This window comes from Arachis stenosperma, chromosome 5, assembly GCF_014773155.1.
Source record: "Arachis stenosperma cultivar V10309 chromosome 5, arast.V10309.gnm1.PFL2, whole genome shotgun sequence".
NCBI classification, from domain to species: Eukaryota; Viridiplantae; Streptophyta; class Magnoliopsida; order Fabales; family Fabaceae; genus Arachis; species Arachis stenosperma.
In genome coordinates, this window is record NC_080381.1 from 137,719,806 (window position 1) to 137,744,233 (window position 24,428).

The window sequence follows — 24,428 nt, forward strand, 5'->3', positions numbered from 1 at the left end:
ATAAATCGTTTTTATTTTTATTGTGAGAGATTGTGTTGTCATTCTGAAATATGGAAAGGGACCGAATTGATAGTTCGTTCTATATAAATATTTGTTTAAGTGAAAATTTTTATAAAATATAAAAAAATAATAATTTTTTCTTATTTAAGTTAGATTTAAACTAAAATTTGATAAATAAATACGAAAACAATAAATTTATTAACCCTCAAACATAACTTGGCTCATCTAAATCTTTTCTCACTAAAGGGATTTCTCATCTTAAAAAAAATTATAAAAAATTAAAATAAAATTAAATATTTGTGTAAAATAATAATTAAGTCCTTAAAAATTTATATTTTGAATAGAATAGTTCTAAATAAAAAAAACAAATATATTTTGAAAGAAGACTAACAGTAAACACATTCAGTCTTTCTGTTAGATTTTTTTATACAAAAGGTTAAAGATAATTTAGTCTTTATTCACCCTCAATCAAATACCTTTTTTAATTCCTAATTTTTCTAGAATCTCTAATTTCACACTTTTCTTATGCACATTTAGTTCTAGATCTTGACCTATCATTGTTCAATCATTGTAGTTCTCTTCTTCAGTTTTTTTTTGTGCCATTGTGTAGTCCTTCAGGGCAGCTTGAGCAGATTCATTGTGAGCAAGAGTTTTTCTAAACGAGATCCAATATATGGATAATTTTTAACCTTTTTTACAGCATTTTCAGCACGATCAGAGTTCACACAATGTCCTGTATTATCATCAACAACAGCATTTTTCTTAGCATTTGTCTTCTTTAATTTGTAGTTATACTTTCAATACCGAGATCCTCAAACCTCACATTTGACATTTTTTCCTTGAACCACTGATCTTTCGTTTTGTATCAACACTTAACAAAAACAAATCGAACGTATTTGATGTTAGTCATCCTTGAGGATCTATTTGTTATTTTTTTTTTCTTCTTAAGGACTATTTTATTCGAAGTACAAATTTTCATCAATTTAATTATCATTTTACTTTAAATTTTTTTATAATAATTCCACTTAATCTCATTGAATATCAATAAATGGATTGATCTATAACATAAAATATATAAAAATAGAATAATCTTTTAATAAATAGGATTAATAAAAATATAGGAAGACATTTTTTTTTATAAAAAAAACTTAATAATCATGTTATACTATTCATAAAAAATTTATGTTATATGCATTACATAATACCTCGTACCATTTGATTTCACACATTAACCATTTTATATTACTTAAAAAAAAAGATTTTCATATACAAATATTTAAAATATTAACAAATTATTTATAAAAAAAATCAGTATTATATTCATAAAAAATAAGTTTTATAAGACAAAAATATGCCATTTTTTATTTCTAAATAAAATTAACTAAAATTTTTAAATAACCTTTACTCATATTTGGTGATCAAAATAATTGTATCCAACGATATTCAAAGATTAACTTATAAATTAAAAGTTAACATGTGAATGAGAATCATTTTAAGAGTATGTTTGTGTGAATTACATTAGAAATAGAAAAAGTTAAATTATAGGGGGGCAAAAAAGAAAAATAATAAATCCACCAAAAAAAGATAAAAAATGGAATTTTTTATTTAAGTAAATTAAATAAATATTTTATTTATTAAAATAAATAATTATAAAATTATTACAAAAATATGTCTCTCAATTTTATCTCCTTTATATTTTAAATCAGATAATTATGAATATATACGATAAACAAAATATATGAAATTTGAAAAAATACACCTATCTCGTTTACAGTATAAAAGTTTGATCTAATTTAAATTATTAATATTTTTTATTATTTTCAAAAATTATATTTTTATATTTATAAATATACATATCTCATTTATACGATATTAGGAGATATATTTTTATAATAATTTTTATAATTATTTATTTCAATATATAAAATGTTTATTTAATTTATTTAAATAAAAAATTTATTTTTATTAACTTCAAAGCTTTTTTTTTCATCTCTTTTTTTCTTTTGTGTATTTATATTTTTCTTTTTCTTTATAACTTAACTTTTTCTATTTTTAACGTAATTCACAAAAATATATTCTTAAAATAATTTTTATTATAATCAACCATTTTACATGTTAATTTTTAATTTATAAATCAATTTTTAATCATCTTTAAACACCGTTATCTTAATCACTATAGAAGTCCATTTTTATTTACCCGTATCTCAAACTGTTTCGGTCCTCCGTCACTACCATAGTACCATGATTCAATATAATCCCTTTTTTTTTAAGAAAAAAGAAAAAAAAAATCGGGGATTCATTCTCTTCTGTTCTGACTTCTGAGTCTTATATCTGCAACCCGGTCTCCTCACCCTCTCACATCTGCTGCAACTGCAACTCGGTAATATTTGATTCAAACTAGATCTGGTAACATCATACATGAGCAATGGATCCATTCTCGGTTGCTAACTTGACAACTCTTGCGGATTCATCTATCCCACCAATTTGAACCAGCTTATTCTTTAAATTCATGCTTCATCCATCCCTTAAATTTATTCCCACTATCATCGGTTTTACATGAGCAATGGATCCATTCTCGGTTGCTAACTTGACAACTCTTGCGGATTCATCTATCCCACCAATTTGAACCAGCTTATTCTTTAAATTCATGCTTCATCCATCCCTTAAATTTATTCCCACTATCATCGGTTTTATTATTTCTTTTTATTATATTTTTTGAATTTTTGGTTTAGTTGTTTACTCATTTGTTGTTAGAATTTTGATAGCACTGGAAAAGATGAGGCTAGATAGTGTAAACATTACATGCAAGGTTTTAAATACTATGAATTAAGTTCTTAATTGAATGAAGAAATTTTATTGAAAACAGAGGAAACATGATGGAAGCAGTTCATGAAGATGGAGGCTATGATAGGAACAAGGAATTAAAGCTTCTTGATGAAACAAAAGCAGGTGTGAAGGGTCTTGTTGATGCTGGTTTGACTAAATTACCAAAGATATTCGTTCATGACAACCATGAAGTCAACGTTTCTTCCTTCTCCTCTGCTACCAATGTTAGTATTCCAGTTATTGATTTGGGATCATTACACGAAGAAGGTAATTCACGCCATGAGATCATTCAGAAAGTCAAAGATGCGGGTGAGAACTGGGGTTTCTTTCAAGTGGTCAACCATGACATTCCACAGTGTGTTTTGGATGAAATGCTTGACGGGGTGCGTAGATTCCATGAGCAAGATGCTGAGGTGAAGAGAGAATTCTATTCACGTGATATTTCAAAGAGAGTGTTCTACAACACCAACTTCAACTTTTATAAAGCTTCAGAGGTTAATTGGAGGGACACCCTCTCTTGTCTATTGGCACCAGGGCCCCTTGACCCTCACCAACTCCCTTCTATTTGCAGGTATATGCAGAAAGACTAGAACTCTAGCCTGGTTGTTGATTTGATAGAGATTCATATGTAGTTTGTCATCGTATAAACTTGAAAATTGAGAACTGTTAGATGATTTAATTTGATATGTTTGCAGAGATGTAACAATTAAATACTTAGATCATGTCAAAAAACTGGCACTGATTCTGTTAGAATTGCTTTCCGAGGCATTAGGCCTAGAACGCAGTTACCTTAAGGACATAGATTGTGCTGAAGGGATTTTCATGGTTGGACATTATTACCCTCCTTGCCCTGAGCCTGAACTCACTTGGGGGTTAAGTTCTCATACAGATGTGGGCTTTGTAACTATACTTTTGCAAGACCAAGTTGGTGGACTTCAAGTCTTATATGAAAACCAGTGGATTGATGTCACTCCTATTCCTGGTGCTTTCATCATTAATCTTGGTGATATGATGCAGGTGATTATAATAAATTCATCAATGTTTTTGGTAGTGATTTATATTGTATATCTAATTGTGTATTACTACGTTAACCATATACCCTTGTATTAGTTGTATATAATCTTCTACAAAATTAAACAAACATTTAAGTTGTTCAATTGACCTATTAATGTCTTAGTACTGATTACAGCTAATCACAAATGACAAGTTTATGAGCGCCAAACACAGAGTTCTTGCTCAGAAAGTAGGTCCACGAGTTTCGGTTTCATGCTCTCTGAGACAACATGTTCAGGATGAATGTCAAAGAATGTATGGACCAATAAAAGAGTTGGTGACAAAAGAGAATCCTCCAATTTATAAGGAAATGAAAATGCCAGACTTGGTTAAACTGGCGTATACCAAAAAGCTAGATGACGATGTCTCTCCACTAAAACACTTCAGGATATGAAGCACATCAAGAGTTAAGGATATTCATGTATGAGAATATATTAATTACAAACTTTTTTGAGGGATTCTAAAGTGAGATATTCAACATTTACTATTAGAGAAACTCTCATGTCTTGTATCTAAATAAAAGTCGTTTCAAAATTCATTAGGTGTATGTAAATAGATAATGTGAGTCATTTATGCAATATCAAATTAGGGGCTGTAAAAGTCCCATGAATTGAGATATTAAACATCTCAAATCTTTAAAAGGTTTCATTTTGATGCAATGACATAGTTTATTTTTTATATATTGACAGTATAAAATGTTTTATATAGTCATATAATTACTTTTGTCTTTTTGAATGACTATTCATGCTATCAATAAAAATAGTAGTTATTTTTAATAATGTAGGTAAATAATAATAATAATAATAATAATAATAATAATAATAATAATAATAATAATAATAATAATAATGTTTTTATAACACTTGTAAATTAAGTCCAATCTTTTGCTCAGCCATACTAAATTTTATTTTTATTTAATAAATTGTACTTAATTTTAATTAATTATGAGAGAAAGACTATACAACACATTTTTAAATAAGTTTCAGAGTATTGCCAGAAGTCAAGTTCCTTTGTCCTCCTGTTTGGTTGTTATCCTAGTTCATAGTTCTTAAATTTTTGTCCTTGTACTTTAATCTTTTCAAGTCTTCATTAATTTAGACTATTTGCTATATCCTTGAATATTAGTTCTTCCAAGTTCCAACAGTATCATTCTCGTTGTGTGTGTGAGTTCAACAAGTGGGTTATTTTCATTTCAGCTAATATTAATATATATTTTAAAATTTTCATGAGGAATGCTAAGGTGAGAGATTCAACATTTCCTGCTCAGAAACTTTAATGTCTTCTTTGTAATAAATTTCCTTTCAAAATTTATTTGACGTATGTTAAACTAGTCAATGGACGTTAAACATGCTCTGGCATCTATCATAACTGCATAAGAGATTAATTAATATGTTACACCCACAACACTTAGTACTGTCATGATACAGAAAACTATTAAGGTTTTCTATGGTATAGCCATTACATTTGGCTTTACCTTGTGCATCAAGAAACTGATGCTGCTTATTTAAAACAACAACATTCATAGGCATTATTTAACAATTACAACTATTTGGTTCATAGCCTTAAAGGGATCAAGTAAGAGTTTCCATCAAGGCCTTTTGCATAATAATTTTCCATGATTTCTTTCCTAGTAACATCCCTGTATAGTGGAGGGTTTTCATCTGATAACAGTTCCTTTATTGGACCATAAACCTGCGATGTACACTCAGATGTGGTAAGGTCCATGAAGAAGGTTGTTACTGAAATTCTAGGACCTACTGTCTTGGCCTTAACCCGGTGATAAACACTGACAAACTTGTCATTGCTCATAAGCTGCATAAAAAAAAATTCAATAAACATTCTCTAAAGACCTTTCAAAATAAATCAATATATCTTAATACAGTCTATAAGACTACAACTGAATACATTAGTTTACCTGTAGAATATCTCCAATGTTCACAACAAGAGCACCTTGCATTGGAGGAACATCAACCCATTGATTCTGATGAAGAACTTGAAGACCACCAATTTGGTCTTGCAGAAGTATTGTCATGAAATCAAAATCAGTGTGCTTTGTAAGTCCCAAGGTTAAGTCAGGTTCAGGGCACTGTGGGTAGTAATTACCCATAATATGAAGTGCCTCAGCAGCATCCATGTCTTTAAGGTAAGAAGAGTTAAGGCCAAGAGCCTCTGACAACAGCTCAAAGATTATAATACCCAATGCCCTTACTTGTTTTGCATATTCAAACACAATATCTCTGCATAAATCACAAGTGTTTCATCGAAGTAATAAGAAGAGGGTCTAAAGTTTACAATGGCAGCAAGTGATGACCGTGACCAATAAAAAATTGCATAAAGCTAAACAGCTAGAATACTTATTATGCTTAGATCATAAAAGAAAGGCAAGGAATATAAAGATATATTATAAAAAAATTATGCACTCGCATTTGTGCATCCCCCCCCCCCCCCTATTTAAAATTGTAGCTAGTTCTACCTCAATTTTTGCACATTAAATTGTTGTATCAATTAATCTGAGTAACTAGTATCATTATTATCTCTATTGGTGTTGGTGATCCATAGATGAACTAGTTTGCGATCTATAGTGTTCCGATATGTCATCTAATTGGTGAATTTATGTAACTTTCTATAAACTATAGTCTATAAAATGAAATTAATAACAGAAACCACCCTACTAATTTTAGTGAACCATCATCAAGTGCTTAAGAATTTGATAGGTTTAGAACCAAAATAATAGAAACCATTACCTACACACAGCTGGTAATTGTTCTGGATTAAGAAGATCAGGATTTGCAACAAATGAAATAGTATCCCTCCAAGTAGCAGCATAGTCTCTGAAAAGCTTACTATTGGAGAAATACCTAACTTTCTTGTTGCTATCCCTTGAATAAAATGGTTTCTTTAATTCAGCTTCTTGTTCATGAAACCTACAGATTCCATTGATCATCTCATCCATAACATCTTTAGGAACACCATGGTTGATCACTTGAAAGAATCCCCATTTCTGAGATGCACTTCTAATCTGATCAACTACTTGGCAGCGAAGCAATGAACTCTTGTCTATGTCTTGAAGATCTATGATTGGGATGGTGAAATTTGAGTCACTTGGTTTGGTGTTTTCTAAAGGGTCTAACTTGACATAGAACATGCTAGGAATCTTTGTCATCCCAGAATCTGAGAGACCTTTTACACCAGCTTTTGAATCATCAAATGCTTGTACTTCAGCTTTTCTGTCATAAGTAGAATCATTAACTGACTCTGACTCCATGGTAGGAAATTTTGCAGAAAAGTACAGCAGATCTAGATTCTAGAGTCAGAACACCTGAGACTCAGTTCCTTGCAGTGATGAGAAAGTTGGTGAAAGGAAAATTTTTTTCCTTTTTGGACAGGGGTGAAAGGAAGATATTTTGTAATAATTTTGTTCATTTTCGGGCCAAGGCTTCATATAATCTTGGATCAACTATTCCTCAGCCCATAATTATCAAAGTTGATAATGCTTTGAGAATAAATCCTAATTAAGATTAAGTATAATCTCTTATCATACAATTTCTTGTATCACATTTGTTGAACATAAAAATTGTACAATATTGACAAAAAAATATACTTCATAGGTATCACATGCTTGGTGTTACTTATATAGCAAAACTGATTAGTACTAAAGATTCAAGCTTTCAGAAGAAAGTAGAAGCTTAAAGTGTATTCATTGATGGAATATTTCATGATGGTTTTCAATAGTACAATTATTATATTTGACTTTGCCTTGTGCATCTAGAAATTGATGCTGCTTATTTAAAAGAACAACAGTCACAGGCACTAGTTAACTACTTGAGAATCAAGAAGGTATCAGTGTTAATACAATACCTTATATTTGGTTCACAACCTTAAAGGGATCAAGTAAGAGTTGCCATCAAAGCCTTTTGCATAATAATTTGTCAAGATTTCTTTCATTGTAACGTCCCTGTATCGCGGAGGGTTTTCATCTGATAACAATTCCTTGATTGGACCATAAACTTTTGATGTACACTCAGATATGGTGAAGTTCATGAAGAAGCTTGATACTGATATTCTAGGGCCTATCGTCTTGGACAAAACCCGGTGATAAACACTGATAAACTTGTCATTGCTCATAAGCTGCATAAAAAAGCAATTCAATAAATATAATCAATACATTCTCTGATGATCAAGTTATTGAATAGGTGAACTTTTATGCAATCTCAAGATCATTTATCTTTAGAAAAGCTTAAACTACTCCATCATTATGTATTACATTGATTTACCAAGGTAATGTAAAAATCAAAATGACTGATCAATGTGGACTGGAGGGAGTGTTTAAGTATTTACCTGTAGAATGTCTCCAATGTTTACAACAAGAGCACCTTGTATTGGAGGAACATCCACCCATTGATTCTGATGAAGAACTTGAAGACCACCAATTTGGTCTTGCAGAAGTATAGTTATGAAGTCACAATCAGTGTGCTTTGTAAGTCCCATAGTTAACTCAGGTTCAGGGCATTGTGGATAGTACTGACCCATAATATAAAGTGCCTCAGCACAATCCATCTCTTTAGTAAGGTAAGAAGAATCAAGGCCAAGAGCCTCTGACAGCAGCTCAAGGATTATAATACCCAATGCCGTTACTTGTTTTGTATATTCACACACAATATCTCTGCATAACACACAAGAGTTTCATCAAAAACATAAGAAAAAGGTCAAAAGTTTACAATTCCAACAAGTGAAATGAACAAGTGAGCTTAACTAATCAAAAGCCATGTCACAAGTACAAGAAAGGTGCTTAAAAGTTAAATTACCAGAAAAGTGTTTTGCTTATTCATTAAAGAAAAGAAGGACAAGAGCTATAACTTTCTCAATTTGTTGCATATAAAGATATGTTATCAAAAATCATGTTACTCACATTTGTAGAGTTTTTTAACAATCAATAGTGCTATCTCAAAGTGAAGTGTCAAGTGAGGTGCAGCAAGCATTATTCAACTATGAATAGCAATTAATAAGAGAAACCACCCTAGTAATTTTAATGAATCATCATCAAACTCAAGGATAAGCATTTGAAAGTTTTAGATCCAAAACTAATATTAGAAAGTAAGAAATCATTACCTACACACTTCTGGTAATTGTTCTGGATTGGGAATATCAGGATTTGCAACAAATGAAATAGTATCCCTCCAAGTAGCAGCATAGTCTCTGAACAACTTGCCATTGGAGAAGTACCTGACTTTCTTGCTGTTCTCCCTTGAGTAAAACGGTTTCTTTAATTCAGCTTCTTGTTCATGAAACCTACAGATTCCATTGATCATCTCATCCATAACATCTTCAGGAACACCATGGTTGATCACTTGGAAGAATCCCCACTTCTGAGATGCACTTCTAATCTGGTCAACTACTTTGCGGCGCAACGATGAACTCTTGTCTATGTCTTGAAGATCTATGGCTGGGATGCTGAAATCTGAGTCACTTGGTTTGGTGTTTTCTAAAGGGTCTAACTTGACATAGAACATGCTTGGAATCTTTGTCACCCCAGAATCTAGCAGACCTTTTACACCAGATTTTGAATCTTCAAATGCTTGTACTTCAGCTTTTCTGTCACAATTAGAATCATTAACTGACTGTAACTCCATGGTAGGAACCTTCATCAGAAAGGTACTGCAGTCCAAGTACAATAGATCTAGAGTCAGGACACCTGAGATTGAGTCCTTTGGAAAGATGTGAGAGTTGGTGAAAGGAAAGATATTTTGGAATTTTGTTCACATTTGGGCCTGGCTTCATAAAAGCTTGGACAACCATTTGTTTCCTCAGCCCATCGTTATCAAGTTCATAATACTTTGGGAATAATTAGTCGAGTGGTCAGTTCATTCGTCTGCTTAAGTAAGTATTGAGGGTTCGAATACTGCCTTATGCATGCAGCAACCCGTTGGCTAGATTGGTCCTTGGCCTGGCTTGTCGGACTGGGAGATACTGTGGGCAACAAAAAAAAAAGTATTTAATAATTTAGTGTAACTGGAGCCTTACATTTTTGTTCTTGCTTCATGTTACTTTGCTAAATATGGTATACTTGGATGATAATAAAAAAGGCCTATGTATTTAGAGATAGAATGATACGTATAGACTTATTTGATTTGTTTTGATTAATAATACGTCTATGAAAAGTTGGCTCAATTTTAAAAGACTAGTCAAAGTAAATCTTTATGATTATTTATTCTTTTTCTTTCTTTCTTTCTTTCTTTCTTTTTTCTGAACCCTCTCCATGCCTCAATCATGTTCCTTTTTCTTATGTCTAATTCGTTCAAGCATCCATGTCTTGTCCTTTTTTTCTTTTCCTCTTTTATTTGAAAAATAACTTTATAGCATATATCCATGTAGAAGTCAGAAAAATAAATATGATAAAAGCAAAAGAAGCCTCTCAGCATCAGATTCTTTCTACTGCATAATGATTGGCATTGGACAAAGATCACTGCATTTCCATATAACATAAATTGGTTTCTGTTTGTGAAAATTCTATAACAAAGCTACATACAAACTAGCATATATCTTCTATATAAACTATGCTTTTGGCCAGCATACACAATAAACATGGCTTTAATTACCTAAAATTCACTAGATAAGGAAAACCACAAAACACAAATTGACAACAATAAAGAACAAAGCAAAAGACTGAATCAAAAATGGTAAAATACAGAGCAAAACCAACTATATCTTATTTGTTTGCATCACAAGTCACAACCTGAAGGGATGCAAGCAAGAGTTGCCATCAAGGCCTTTTGCAAAGTTATGTGCCAAGAACTCCTTCATAGTAATGTCCCTGTAGATTGGAGGATTCTCTTCTGATAACAATTCTTTTATTGGACCATAAACCTTTGATGTACACTCAGATGTAGAAAAATTCATGAAGAAGGTTGCAATCGAAACTCTAGGCCCTGTATTTTGTGCTAGAACCCGATGATAAACACTGACGAATGTGTCATTTGTCATAAGCTGCATCAATAAGAAGAAAAGGCAATGAAAATTAAAAGCATGATGAAAAGAAATTAAGAAACCAAATTGATTATCTAGAGGATTAAGGGAAGTTAAGAAAAGAGTTGTTAGTGTGAATACCATAACAAAACATTTGCATCTTTCATTGTTTAACAAACAAGTCAATAAAATCAATGTTATGAAATTTAACAAGGAATGTCTACATCGTTATTCTTTTGTTAATTTGGTTACACAATGCACTCAATTTTATTTTTCTCTGAATTAATTGTTAGATAAACCATATGCTATCTCAAGAAAATTGAGACCATTTACATGTCAATAATATAATGAGTTTAATTTTTATGCACTGCCTGCATTTACCTGTAAAATATCTCCAATATTTACAACAAGAGCTCCATGAACTGGAGGGATATTAACCCATTGATTGTCATGAAGAACTTGAAGCCCTCCCATCTGATCTTGCAGGAGTATTGTCATGAAATCGCTATCGGTGTGCTTGCTAGTTCCCATAGTTAATTGAGGTTCAGGACATGGAGGATAGTATTGACCCATCATGAAAAGATCCTGAGCACACCCCATTTCTTTGAGGTAACAAGGATTAAGGCCAAGAGCCTCTGACAATAGCTCAAATATTGTAACCCCCAATTCCCTTATTCTCTTCAAATATTCTATCACAATGTCTCTACAAATATACAACAACCAATTCATCAAAAATAGCATAAGAAATTAGTCAAATTACCATAAAACACCCAAGAAAATTGGCATTAATTAGAAACATTGATTGATTATTACCTACAAAGATGTGGTATTTCTTGAGGATTTGGAGGATTAGGATTTGCAACAAAAGCAATAGTATCTCTCCAATTAGCAGCAGGGGCTTTGAAAAGGGTACCATTGGAGAAATACCTAACATTCTTGTTCTTATCCCTGGAGTAAAATAATGACCTTACTCCAACATCTTGTTCATGAAACCTACGGATTCCACTGATCATCTCATCAAGAACATCAACAGGAACACCATGATTGATCACCTGAAAGAAGCCCCACTCCTTGCATGCACTTCTAATTTGGTCAATAACCTGAATATGAAGAAGATTATTATTATTATTGTTGTGTATGTTTTGAAGATCTATGACAGGGATGCTTCTCAGATTTGAGTCACTTGCTGGTGTTGAGGTTTCATCAAAGTTTGGTGAATAGAACATGCGTGGGATCTTTGTGACACCAGATTCTACAAGACCCTTCACACCTGATTTTGAATCTTCAAAAGATATTAGTTCAGCTTCTCTATCATAAGAAGAAGAACCATTATCATTATCAGCACATGCCTCTAACTCCATCATGGAGGAACTACTAGAACAACAGTGTAATGATGCAGAGTATAAAGGAGTTCGCCAAGGTTGAATAATAGTACTATGTTACCTTATCCTGTCTAATTTTCCAATTCCAAACTATTCTTAGTCTTCAGTCTTCACGGTTTACTAATCAAAAAGTTTTTTTTTTTTTAACAATTAGTCCAAGATGAAGTTTGAAGTTTCAACACTTAATTAAGAGATGATAAATACACCCTTGTGTTTATTATTATCAAAGCTATGCTTAATAAACGTATATTATATTATTATTCTGTTAATTTTCACAAATAAAGTTGCAATTTACATTACACTATTTTCATACTCTAGTATAAGTACCAAAAGTGTGCAACATTGATGATTTTCAACTCCATTCAAAATCTTAAGTAACTTAAATTAATCCGAAGCACACACCATTTTAGTTCTTGATGATTTGATGAATCAACCTCCAAACAAAACAAGATTGCCTCATGCATCAAATGAGGTGGGTTGATCCGCAAAATTCTTATTATAGAAAAATGAATTATTTTTATCATGCTCAGTCCTACAACGCAAAATGTGGCTGCAGCCACGGCGGTAGGGTCTGATTGGATGGAGACATCGACGGCAACCGTGATCAAACGGGGAACACCTGGCAATGTCCCTGCCCATGACACCTTTCCTAATGTAAACAACTTTGTACATAGTACAATACATGGTGAAGTGGCCATGAAAACAAGCATAAGCCACCACAGTGCAACTAGTGCAGAATTTATAACCACGAACTAACCGGTAAGTGCACCGGGTCGTACCAAGTAATACCTCAAGTGAGTGAGGGTCGATTCCACGAGGATTGATAGACTAAGCAACAATAGTTAAATGATTTACTTAGTTAGGCAAATAGAAAATGATGTTTAGAGAATTCAAAAGCATTAAACAGTATATTCAGTAAATAAGAAAGCAAGCAGTAAACAAGTTGTGAATAATATATAAAGAAACAATTAAAACTTTAGAGATATCTATTTTTCGGATTGACTTTTTTTACTAACTATTTTAAACATGCAAGATTTAATTCATAGCAAACTGCATGTGACTAAACCCTAATTCTTTAGACCTTTTTAGTCTCCTCTAAAATTCAGCAACCGCCAATTCCTTGGTCACTTAATTCCGATTAGAGGGTGAAGTTCAATTCTAGTTTATATGCCACAAAAACACTAATTACCCAAATATAAGAGGATTATATGTTACGGATCCTGTTAAGTCCAAATAATTATAAATTTAGGAGAAATTGTTTTAAAGCTGTTGTTCAAGTAAAGAGTTTTTCCAAGTTATACAAGAACTCAATTAGAACAAAGGTCATACTTCCGTTCTACCCAAATTCATAAAATAAAGAACGAAAACAATTCTTGAATTATAAATCAGTATATGAATTAAAATAGAAAAATTATAGTATCAATCCTTACAATAGACAGAGCTCCTAAACTTAATAGTGGAGGTTTAGTTGCTCATGGTACAGAGAGAAAACTAGGATTCATAAAATTGGAAATTGTGGAATGAGGTAGAAGAGAAGAGAAGAGGTTGAAGAGCTTATTCTTTTCCCTTTTATATCTAATCCTAATTAATGTAAATTACAATTTCTTAAACTAAATAATATCTTTTCCTATTTTAAAAATAATTTTAAAGCTTAATCAAAATAAATAATGATCTTCGCAAGCCTTCAAGTAGAGCGTAGGAACCATGTGATTCATTCAGGTCCACGCTGAACTTGGAAACGTGGATGAGGGCAGTGTGCTTCCTTTGTTTTCCTTGAATCCACGCTGAACTTGGAAATTCTCAAGTTCAGCGTGGAGTGATGCGCAAGATGTTCCTTTTGTGCGTTGGACTGGCGCTGAACTTGAGAAATCTCAAGTTCAACGTGGAGGAGGCAGAGGTACTTCATTTGGAGCTTTTCATGTTGGTGTTGAACTTGACCATTGTCAAGTTCAGCGTGGAGTTCACGCGTGTATTTTCTGGGAGGTGTGATGCTGGCGCTGAACTTGAATAATTTCAAGTTCAGCGTAAAGGGGGCAGCATGCATTTTTCACTCTCTCCATTCTCTAGCCTTGACTTAAATTCTGTGAAATTTGTCAAAAATACTACCTGAAATAAATAGAATTACACACAACTCAAAGTAGTATTCATAGTAGCTAAAATATATTAAATTTTAATTAAATTTAACAATTCAAATATAAATTCACAAGAAAAAGATAGAAAAGATACTCACGCATCAGCAGCCAACTTATAATTAGTGCTTTTTCTCATAACACCTTTGTTTAATTCATAACTCACTTTGTAGCTTGGAGAACGATGGATTTCTACTAGCAATTATACTATATATACTATGTTTAAATATACGTTACATGATATCCTCGTTATGTATTGTGCAGTTATTATAAATTTATAATATTGTATTGTATTTATAATTTATGTTACACATAATTATTCATCATGTGTTAATTCTTTCTCTCTGTTTTAGTTTGTAAGAAGAGTGCAGTACTTACTAGTTAGTAGTTACTAACAACAACTTAAAAATATTCTAGCGTTTTAACTAACTCATTGATTTTATATAGTATATACCATGTTGTAGTTATTTTGTGTGTGTATATACACGTAACATTCTCCATCTTAATTTCTCATATATAGTCACACATGAAGTTGAACCCCTACATTTTTTTTTTTTTTGTGACGAAGGAAATTAAAGTGATTGGAAGATGTGATGGAAGGATGAACATGCATTGTAAAAATGATGTGTTATAAACTATGAATAAATTTGATTTTATAAGGTTGAATTTTTACTTAAGCTTTTAGAATCTCAAAATTAAATTATTCTTTACTATTTGAATTTTAATATAAAACTTTTATACTTTTTAATTTAGGTGTCTTTTCACATGTTTAATTTTTCAACTACTTGATACAAATATAAATGGTGAGATAGATTCACCCTTTCATCTCTTACTTTTTAGATAAATCGGACATAAGCTTTATAGGCACCATAAAATTTTTCTTTAATTTATTAGAAAGTTAATATAAACAAACCAAAAAAATGTTATGTATACTTGAAACTAGTGTTTAGAACTACGTGATCTTTGTTCAGTAGATGCAAAATTTGATTGATTTAATTTGTTTTTCCTCTTCGATAAGTTTCTTTTTCTTTCTTTTAAACATTAGTGTCCTCACAAAAAATACTTTACATATAAATAAGATTGTAGGGAAGGGGACAAGACAATGCTGCCCGTGACTTCATTAACACATGACACATGTGTGCTTCATGCATGTCAGATATGGACGTAACAAGGCTGGTTGTATACCATGACAAAATACGAATATAAAAATATAAAATCGAATTTGATAAATAAAATATAAATAAAAATATTATATTTTAAAATATTAAATTAGTATATTTTATGTCATAAAAATATTATATAAAAACACAATTTTTATTAATAAATTATAACTTAAATGGTATAATCTTTTTTATATTTACCTGTCTAAAAGTTACGGATTTAAATTTTATTCGTAACTTAAAAAAACACAATTTATTTTTATTTTTTTATTATTTTATTAACTTTTTTATAATTTTATTTTTTTATTATTTATTTATCTTGCATTTAATTTATCATTAAAAAAATATAAAAATATTAATTTTTATATCTTTATCATTTATATATTATTATTCTCAGTATTTTATCCTATTTGTTAGAATCAAACGGACCTTTAATACTTTCGCATTCAACAAAGATGTGTCACATAAATATAGTAACATACATAACACAAGGTCGTGGCGTCATCTCCATAAAAATAGAAATGCTGAGATTTAATATCATTTTTAGGAGAATTATATCGTACAGATTTATTTGTACAGATATTCTTTTTTTATTCATAAGCAAAATAATTTGTGTTTATAAATCTGCAAGATAACGTAAGAAAGGGAAAATAAAATTATAGTTAATACACTTTAATAGTTTAATTACGGAATATTATTTTTTTCAAAAAAAAAAATATGAAATAACATAAAGTTCATTTTTGAGAATGAGTATGTGTATATAGAAGAGAAAGAATCAGACATTTTCTCTAAATATTAAATACACTTTGTTCTTCATATGTTTTCTTAACTCTTTTAATATTAAAATTTCTTTTTTATTGTATTTAAAAAATAAAATTTATTATTAGAATATTATTTATTGTATTTTTAGAATAAAGTAATTATACACATAAATTTAATATATCTTTTTAAAAAATAATTAAGAATTGTTAAATTAGTTTGAACAACTTAAAAAAATAATTGACAAAAATAACATTAATTTAATATTAACTAGATTTATTTTATTTTAACTAACAAATGAACATACAGTAATAATAATACTCTAAATTAATTTTTAATAATTTTTGTTTCAAATAAATTAGTACTTAAAAAATAAATATTAACATAATAACTTGATTATACCTGAAACAGATTACGACCAAAGAACAAAAAACTAGATTATACCTGAAACAGATTATGACAAAACAGAATTAAAATTCATTAAATACACTCAAATAATAACCTTCTACACCCAAAAATATCCAATATACACTTCTGCTGCAGATTTATAAACAACATTAATTTAGCATCATAACCAGAACAGTATATTACCTGTTTGTATTGTAGGTGGTGTCGAATGAAATAATGTCTCCGAAATACTCACAGGCAGCCCTACTCCTTGCGTTCGCCCAAAAAGCAAGCTTAATCGACTGATCGTCCTCGAGTTCGAGCTCGAAAAAGAAATTCTTATTCTTCTCTTTCATTCTTAATAAGTATTTTCCGAATTCTTTTGCATCCTCTAGTTCCGAAACACTCCACACTTCTCTCGTGATGTAATTTTTCACGTCTTTTTCGATAAAATTTAACTCGCGGTGACCCTCGACTGCTGCCACAAATGATTGGTAAGTTTTGTTTGGTCTGATACCAACTTTTTTGTTATTCTCAATTGTACAACACATGAACATGCTTAGTTCCTAAGCATCTCTACTTGATTTGGACAGCAAGGATGTGAATGATGCAACACAACCTTGGAAATGATCCAAACACCGATGTCCTTCAATATGTGTATATAAATTCTTGCGGGACAATTTAATCCTGCTGAGGGGTTTGTCTTCTTCGTCGGAGATATTTTCGATTTTCATTTCCCCTCTCTGCCATGTAATTAATTGATTCTAAATTTTGTTTCCCTTCTTATTTGTGCTCCGAACTCTTGTAGAAAAACCTGCAGCTTTTGAATAATCCTTGTAGAATTTTGCAGCATCTTCAAGGGTGTTAAAAGTCATCCAAACCTTGAGAACAAACTGCTTATCAACATCAGAGAGGGGCTACAAAATACACAAAAAAAATCCAAAATATATCATATTAAAAACAAGCATAAACTATAGAATGCAAGTACAACTGTAAAACCATCATAAAAAATAACAAAAATCAGATTCATGAATCATCATGAAATAGAAACTAAAACAATTCAACTAAAAGAATAAGACAATTCACCCTCAGTCAAGTGAGAAGTCATAAACTGTAAATAAGCCCAAACTTTCTTAAGGTACACCCAAATATTCCTGATTTACACACGAAAGTCTGATATAAAATGCAAAAAATTTATCAGAACTAGTACATTACATTCAATTCAAACAACAAATAATGAACAGCAAATTTCACAGGCAAGGTTCACAACATTATTCAGCACCACAATCATAAACTAGTAACAAAAATATTAATTGAAATTAAACCACACCTTAGAAAATTCATTGGATTCAAATTTAAAATCCATTTCACTTTGGTTCAGCTGACAATCTGAAGTTGAATCATCCATTATCTTCAAAACGATTTTAGAGTTTGATTTCAAAAACAATGAAAATTGAGAAAAACGAAGAAAGTGAACACAGAGAGAAATGCAAGTAAATGGCGAAGGAGAACGCAGAGAGAAACGCACGAAAGAGATCGAAGAGAGAAGGCAAGAAAATGCAGAAGAAATTCGAAAAAGAAAACGAAATCCTTTTAAAAAATGAAGTTATATATTCGCGCGTTGATTGATTGAAAAATCTGTTAAGGAGGCGCGTGGACTAAACGTGCAATAAGAGGTGCGTTTTAGGTGTAAGTGAGTATATGAACTTGTAAGACTTGTATAGCAAAAAGGCTTGTATATGAAGATTAATTCTTAATTTTTTTATCCAGGTTTTAAATTTTAAAGTTTTTGCAATTTAAATTACATCTTATCTAATTTTTAAATTTTAAAATTATTGTAATTTAAAAGTTTTAATTTATCAAGTTTTTCAAACTAAAATAAATTGATCCAATCTAAATAATAATTACTAGAATCAGAATGGATAAAAAAATTCAATTAATATAACATAAATTCTTATTATTTGATTTTTTTTATCCATTCTGATTCTAGTAATTGCTATTTAAATTGAATCAATTTATTTTGGTTTGAAAAACTTGATAAAATAAAAATTTTAAATTATAATAATTTTAAAATTTGAGGATAAAAGAAATTAATTTGTCCTTTTATATTATTTGAAACTGATTCATCTAATTAACTATTATGTTAATATTTATTCTTTAAGTACTAATTTATTTGAAACAAAATTATTAAAAATTAATTTGGAGTATTATTATTACTGCATGTTGATTCGCTAGTTAAAATAAAACAAATTCAGTTAATATTAAATTAATGTTATTTTTGTCAATTATTTTTTTAAGTTGTTCAAACCGGCCAATTTAATAATATTTTAATTATTTTTCTAAAAAGATATATTAAATTTATGTGTGCAATTACTTTATTCTAAAAATATAATAAATAATATTCTAATTTTTAAATACAATAAAAAAAGAATTTTAACATTAAAAGAGTTAAAAAACATATGAAAGAGAAAGTGTATTTAATATCTGGAGAAAATGTCTTACTTTTTTCCTTTTATACACCCATATTCATCTTTAAGAATAAGTTTCATGTTGTTTCATATTTCTTTTTTCCCTTTTCTTGATAAAAACAACATTCCGTAATTAAACTATTAAAATGGGTAGTGTATTATCTCTTCTAACTATAATTCTATTTTCTCTTTCTTAAGTCATCATACAAATTTGTAAACACTCATATTACGTGTGTTGTTTTGTTTGTGAATAAAAAAAAAATATCTGTATAAAAAAATCTGTACCATAGTATGACCCTCATTTTTATCATCATTATAATTATAGAAAAAGAAAATCGTGCAAGTGATCTCAAAATGCTATAATAGTAGCATATACCCTACACGCAAACATCAAAATGTTTTAGATTTAATTCTTAAGGAAAAGTATAGGTGAACAATGAAAATATTAAACAATGTAAACAATAGATATATTGGATGTTCATTTTACTAGTGTACGGATGGTTATTTTAATATTAAAATTTAGAGGGTTAATTTAAAAGTATAGTGTGTTTTTATTTGATTAGTGGTTGTTCATATTGTTCACCAAACTCATTATCCCTCTATCATTTCCCAATTCTTAATAAGTGTCTTAATTATCCGTTTGCCACTTTGTCAAATCCTAAAAATTCCATAAATGGTTAACTAATTAAGAATATGATTTTACTAATAATTATCATAAATATATCTTTATTACAATTTTTAATTCATAAAAATAATATTGTAGTAAGTTAATATAGATACCTTTTGATTTGACAAGTTAAAAAAATAAAAAAATAACCCTAGATATTCGTAAACGTATGTTGATTGAATAACTAATTTAGTGCTTGGAGACAACGGCAATTTGAGGCACTCCACCTTCCTAGATCTAAGTTTTGGAATTTGCTTCGAAATGCATGCCTCCATTAATTTGTATATATGCTATTTTATTAGACAATTAATACTTTTAAAACAAATAGTAATTTAGGGATGGCAATTTTATGTTTGTTTTTTTAATCTTTGACAAGTAATAATCTATGGGTAGTATTAGATAATTAATTTTTTAAATTATTAATATTATAATTTAAAATTTAAAATTTATTAATATTGTCTAATTAAAAGTTAGATTCCACAGTTTCTCATATCCAATAAGGACGCCTTTATTGAAAAATCCAATTTACCATATGGTGCCCTCTGTATATCTTAGTTCAGATGTATGTATATATGGATCTGACTCTCACTAAGCAAGATCTTACTGAAACATAAATAACATTATAACAAGATCTATATTCTATATTCTATATTCTATATATTGCTGAGAGATCTTTTAAAATACCGTATTATTAAATAGATATACAAATTAATTAATATATATTTAATAATACGATATTTTAAAATTTGATGAGTTAAATGTGATGAAAGCTAAGTCTCACGTTTTCTTACTTTTTAATATATGAGTTTGCATGCAAGAATGCTAATTAGAAGATTCACAGTTACTAACTATTTATTTAAAAAAAATCTCAAAAATTAATATTTTTATTAAAATTTAATTAATATTTAATTATTAAAAAAATATATAATTTTATATAATTAAAAATATTAATAGTAACTAATTAATACTGATTATTCCCATATATAGTAGTAGTAGTTGTTTAATTTAGTCCAAGTCAACTAAGAGATTACTAAAGCCAGACGTTGAAGATCCATAGCGCAAACTCGACCATATTACTCAAGATCCTATTCCTATGCACAATTAAAATAAAATACAGCAAGTATGTAGCGCATTATACATTTAACTTCACCAAAACACTTATCTCCAGACTGCATTTGTTGTTAAAAACAGATATTAAAAATAAGATATAAAAAAAAAAATATAATATTTAATATTTTTATATTTATTTAATAATAAATTATAAAAATTTAATTTTTTTATTTTTTTGTTTAAAAAATTTAAAAATATATATTATAATAAAAATATAATTATAAAAACTTAATAAAAATAATAAAAAATAAAAAATAAATTATATCTATTATTAGTATTTTTATATTTTTTTATTAAGATGAATATAAAATATATTAATTTAATAATTTTAGACGTAATATTTTTATTTATATCTCATTTATTAAATATAATTTTATATTTTAATGTTTTTCTCTGAGTGTTCTGTCCTTGTAAACAAATGCAGCTTAATAGCATAACAATGATTTTGAAAATTAGATCAAACTCTCACATTCATTCAGCTTAATTATGTTAGATACTATTTTTTCAAAAAAATTTAAATAAATAAGAGAAGACATATAAATAATTTATTTTTAAGAAGAATATTAAACAACTAGCAGAATTCATTATTTTCTATCGGTTAATCATTAACATTTAAAAGTGTGGACTAAAAATATGTTGTTGAATTACTATATTAAAAAAACTAAATTAATAACTAAAAATAATAGTCAAAAATAATAAATTTTAATGAATATTGAGTATTTCTCTATTTCTAATACGTCCCCTCTCACAAAAATTGATTTTGGATTTTGCGTGAATCTTTACATAAATATTTTTTTAATTCGTCTTATGTCTTTTTTTTATTCAACAAAGATAAAAATCTATATTTTTTATTATAAAAATTCTAATATTATATTATGATATTATTTCTCTTAAAAATTTAAATTAATAAAAAAATGCATAAAAATTATTATAACTCTAAAAATTAAATCAATTATTTAACCGATTCAAACTATAAATTAGTTGCAGTAAAACGATTAAAATTTTGATAAAGCAGGTCAAACATATAAACCAATTGAACCAATCTGATTTGTTAGAATATATTAGAGGATCATGTGACACTTTTTCTTTTAGGCCAAAGGTCGTTACAGGGGATTATTTTTCCAGGACAATATGTACTGGACCAATTTATTTGGTACGTAAATAATATTATTTTATATAATGTTTTATTTATATATTTATTTAATAACCAAATTATATAAACAGATTATTAGAGGGGGATGGATATAATTAATTATAAAGGATCATATATATATATATATATATATATATATATATATATATATATATATATATATATATATATATATAAGTCCATTATATTGTTAATGTACTTCATTCAATAGTAATTTCACTGCATTTAAAGGATTTTCGAAGATTAGAGTTTGACTTCACTACTACTGTAAGCTGTTTATTCATTCATGAAGAAAAGTAGAAAATTTTGGCTATTAACAACAACTATTTGGATTTGGCTTACTTGTTAATCTAAAGTCCCTGTTTTAGTATAACTATATAAATTGAGTTTGATATGATTTTTAAATATGAGCGTGAATCTATATATAACTTATTAACAAGTTGTGTTTATTGTACAGAGTATAATTTTTCTAAATCTCATGATGAATCCCCAAAAATATGTTAAATAACAACTACTAGGATCATTGTTTTTGTTACAAGAATGAATAGCCAACAATAGAATTTTACAGTAGTTGAGAATCTCAGTGAAAACACTAAACAATTAGTTTTTGGTTAAAAACGTAATATGAGAAAGAGAGAGAGTTATCTCACATAATAGAATTGATCATTTTATATTATTTTTTATACATTAAAATAGGTATACATATACACACTCATTAGAACACAAGAGCTAGTAAAATTGTTGAGGTAGACAAAATAAAATAATAAAATATTCACCTTTTAATGACTATTAACGGCTCATTTTTTTGGTTATTGGAGGCATGTATGTGATGTGCTGTTTTATGGGGTATAATGGTGCTAGACCAATTTGTGGGAGCAACTTTTTTCGGACTTGTGATATAGACAAGTCGGACCATGCGAGTTATGTTTAAAAGAAAATATCATGGGCATATCGGATGGTCCGATTTGCAGGGAAAAATTTTGAAATTTAGAAGAAGCAAATCGGACGGTCCATGTTGTATGAAATTTTTTTTTTAATAAAACGAAAATAAAATCGGATGGTCCGAATTGATTATTATATATTTTTTTGAAATCGGACCATCCAATTTGTCTGGAAGCATTCGCACCATCCGATTAGTAGTTCCCTGACACCATACGCCTGTAAAGCACGCTGCTTCTCCATATCGCTGTCCTACACCATTACCTTCTCCATAATAAAATTAAAAAGTGACTATTAACACTAGCTACAATTAGCTAACAAACTATTTTCTATTTTTATGCTTATCCTAATAAACTATTTTCTATTTGTATGCTTAACCTCAACACCTCCCCTCTCCCCCCCCCCCTTCTCAAACTTAGTGAGGAATGAATCCCATTCTAAGTTTACTCTTAAATCTGGTGAAAAGGGTGATTGAGAGAAATTTTGTTAACAAGTCTATCACTTGGTTAAGAGCAGGGATATGAATCACAAAAAGTTGTTTAAAATTAACCAGGTCTCTAATAAAATGTAAATCCATCTCCAAATACTTGTATCTGCTGTGCAGTACAGGATTGATAGCAAGTAAACATGTGCTATGATTGTCGTAATAAATTGTTGGAGATATTGGTTGTGGGATTCACAGTTCTCCCAATAGCTGCTAGATGCTCATGATCTCAGCCTGAGCTGAGGCTATTGCTCTATATTCTGCTTCATTTGTAGACCTGCTAATCTTTGACTATTTGCCACTCTTCCAAACTATTAAATTTGTGCCAAGGTAGATACAATAGACAATAGTTAACCTCTGATCATCTAAGTTTGAAACCCAATCCGAATCTGCAAAGGATAGAATATGATAGTTAGTGCATTTTGGAAAAAATTAAATCTTCAAGAAGTGTACCTTGTAAATCTCTAAGTATTCTCTTGACTGCCTTCCAATGTTAAATGGTTGAAGAGTGCATAAATTGAGAAACTTTATTCACAAAAAATGCTAAATCTGGTCTTGTAATTGTGAGATACTGTAAGGCTCTTACAATGGATCTGTATTGCTTAGGATCTTCATAAGGATCTAAGTTGCTTTTGCTCATCTTTAAAGATGACATCATAGGTATAGGCATAGAATTTGAATTATGCATTATTGCACGATTTAGCAAGTCTTTTGTATATTTTGTTTGAGTGAGCAACAATTTCTGGTTAGATGAATAATGAGCTTCAAGGCATAAAAAGAAGTGAAATAAACCAAGATCCTTCAAAGGAAAATACAGTTCAATTGCTTAATTAAGGTGTCTATTTCAATAGAGTTTGTCCCTGTGACAATGATATCATCCACATATATCAGCATGTAAGTGACATCAGAATTTGTTTTTCTTATAAACAATGCCACATCAGAAGCTGT

At 29.4% G+C, this 24,428-nt stretch overlaps 3 protein-coding genes across 4 annotated transcripts; 1 reads left to right on the forward strand and 2 right to left on the reverse strand.

Moving 5' to 3' along the window:
* Nucleotides 1–2,203: 2,203 nt before the first annotated feature.
* On the forward strand, nucleotides 2,204–4,527 carry LOC130982100 (deacetoxyvindoline 4-hydroxylase-like). Its single transcript, XM_057905957.1, has 4 exons — nucleotides 2,204–2,380; nucleotides 2,867–3,397; nucleotides 3,522–3,843; nucleotides 4,016–4,527. Exons 2-4 carry the CDS (start codon nucleotides 2,874–2,876, stop codon nucleotides 4,271–4,273), a joined length of 1,104 nt encoding a protein of 367 aa, XP_057761940.1. The 5' UTR covers nucleotides 2,204–2,380; nucleotides 2,867–2,873; the 3' UTR covers nucleotides 4,274–4,527.
* Nucleotides 4,528–5,232: 705 nt separating this feature from the next.
* On the reverse strand, nucleotides 5,233–9,681 carry LOC130982908 (1-aminocyclopropane-1-carboxylate oxidase homolog 1-like). Of its 2 annotated transcripts, XM_057907042.1 has the most exons (6): nucleotides 8,989–9,681; nucleotides 8,218–8,542; nucleotides 7,757–8,007; nucleotides 6,624–7,106; nucleotides 5,795–6,116; nucleotides 5,233–5,691 (listed from the first exon to the last, which is right to left on the reverse strand). In XM_057907042.1, exons 1-6 carry the CDS (start codon nucleotides 9,522–9,524, stop codon nucleotides 5,434–5,436), a joined length of 2,175 nt encoding a protein of 724 aa, XP_057763025.1. In that variant the 5' UTR covers nucleotides 9,525–9,681; the 3' UTR covers nucleotides 5,233–5,433. The 2 variants fall into 2 exon arrangements, with proteins under 2 accessions (XP_057763025.1, XP_057763026.1); XM_057907043.1 differs by lacking the exon at nucleotides 6,624–7,106 and having other exon boundaries at nucleotides 8,989–9,670.
* Nucleotides 9,682–10,347: 666 nt separating this feature from the next.
* Nucleotides 10,348–12,273, reverse strand: LOC130979501 (1-aminocyclopropane-1-carboxylate oxidase homolog 1-like). The gene is made up of 3 exons (XM_057902957.1): nucleotides 11,656–12,273; nucleotides 11,224–11,545; nucleotides 10,348–10,863 (listed from the first exon to the last, which is right to left on the reverse strand). The coding sequence occupies exons 1-3, from the start codon at nucleotides 12,204–12,206 to the stop codon at nucleotides 10,606–10,608; spliced, it is 1,131 nt and encodes a 376-aa protein (XP_057758940.1). The 5' UTR covers nucleotides 12,207–12,273; the 3' UTR covers nucleotides 10,348–10,605.
* Between the last annotated feature and the right edge of the window lie 12,155 nt (nucleotides 12,274–24,428).

Bases quoted from the DNA above. Each gene is read 5' to 3' on its own strand.
- LOC130982100 (XM_057905957.1), top strand. From the start codon at position 2,874: ATGATGGAAGCAGTTCATGAAGATGGAGGCTATGATAGGAACAAGGAA. The intron at 3,398-3,521 runs GTATATGCAGAA...ATATGTTTGCAG, and splicing joins CAACTCCCTTCTATTTGCAG to AGATGTAACAATTAAATACT. The intron at 3,844-4,015 runs GTGATTATAATA...TACTGATTACAG, and splicing joins ATCTTGGTGATATGATGCAG to CTAATCACAAATGACAAGTT.
- LOC130982908 (XM_057907042.1), bottom strand. From the start codon at position 9,524: ATGAAGGTTCCTACCATGGAGTTACAGTCAGTTAATGATTCTAATTGT. The intron at 6,117-6,623 runs GTAATGGTTTCT...TGATTTATGCAG, and splicing joins CAATTACCAGCTGTGTGTAG to AGATATTGTGTTTGAATATG. The intron at 5,692-5,794 runs GTAAACTAATGT...TTTTTTATGCAG, and splicing joins ACATTGGAGATATTCTACAG to CTTATGAGCAATGACAAGTT.
- LOC130979501 (XM_057902957.1), bottom strand. From the start codon at position 12,206: ATGATGGAGTTAGAGGCATGTGCTGATAATGATAATGGTTCTTCTTCT. The intron at 11,546-11,655 runs GTAATAATCAAT...GTATATTTGTAG, and splicing joins GAAATACCACATCTTTGTAG to AGACATTGTGATAGAATATT. The intron at 10,864-11,223 runs GTAAATGCAGGC...TTATTGATGCAG, and splicing joins ATATTGGAGATATTTTACAG to CTTATGACAAATGACACATT.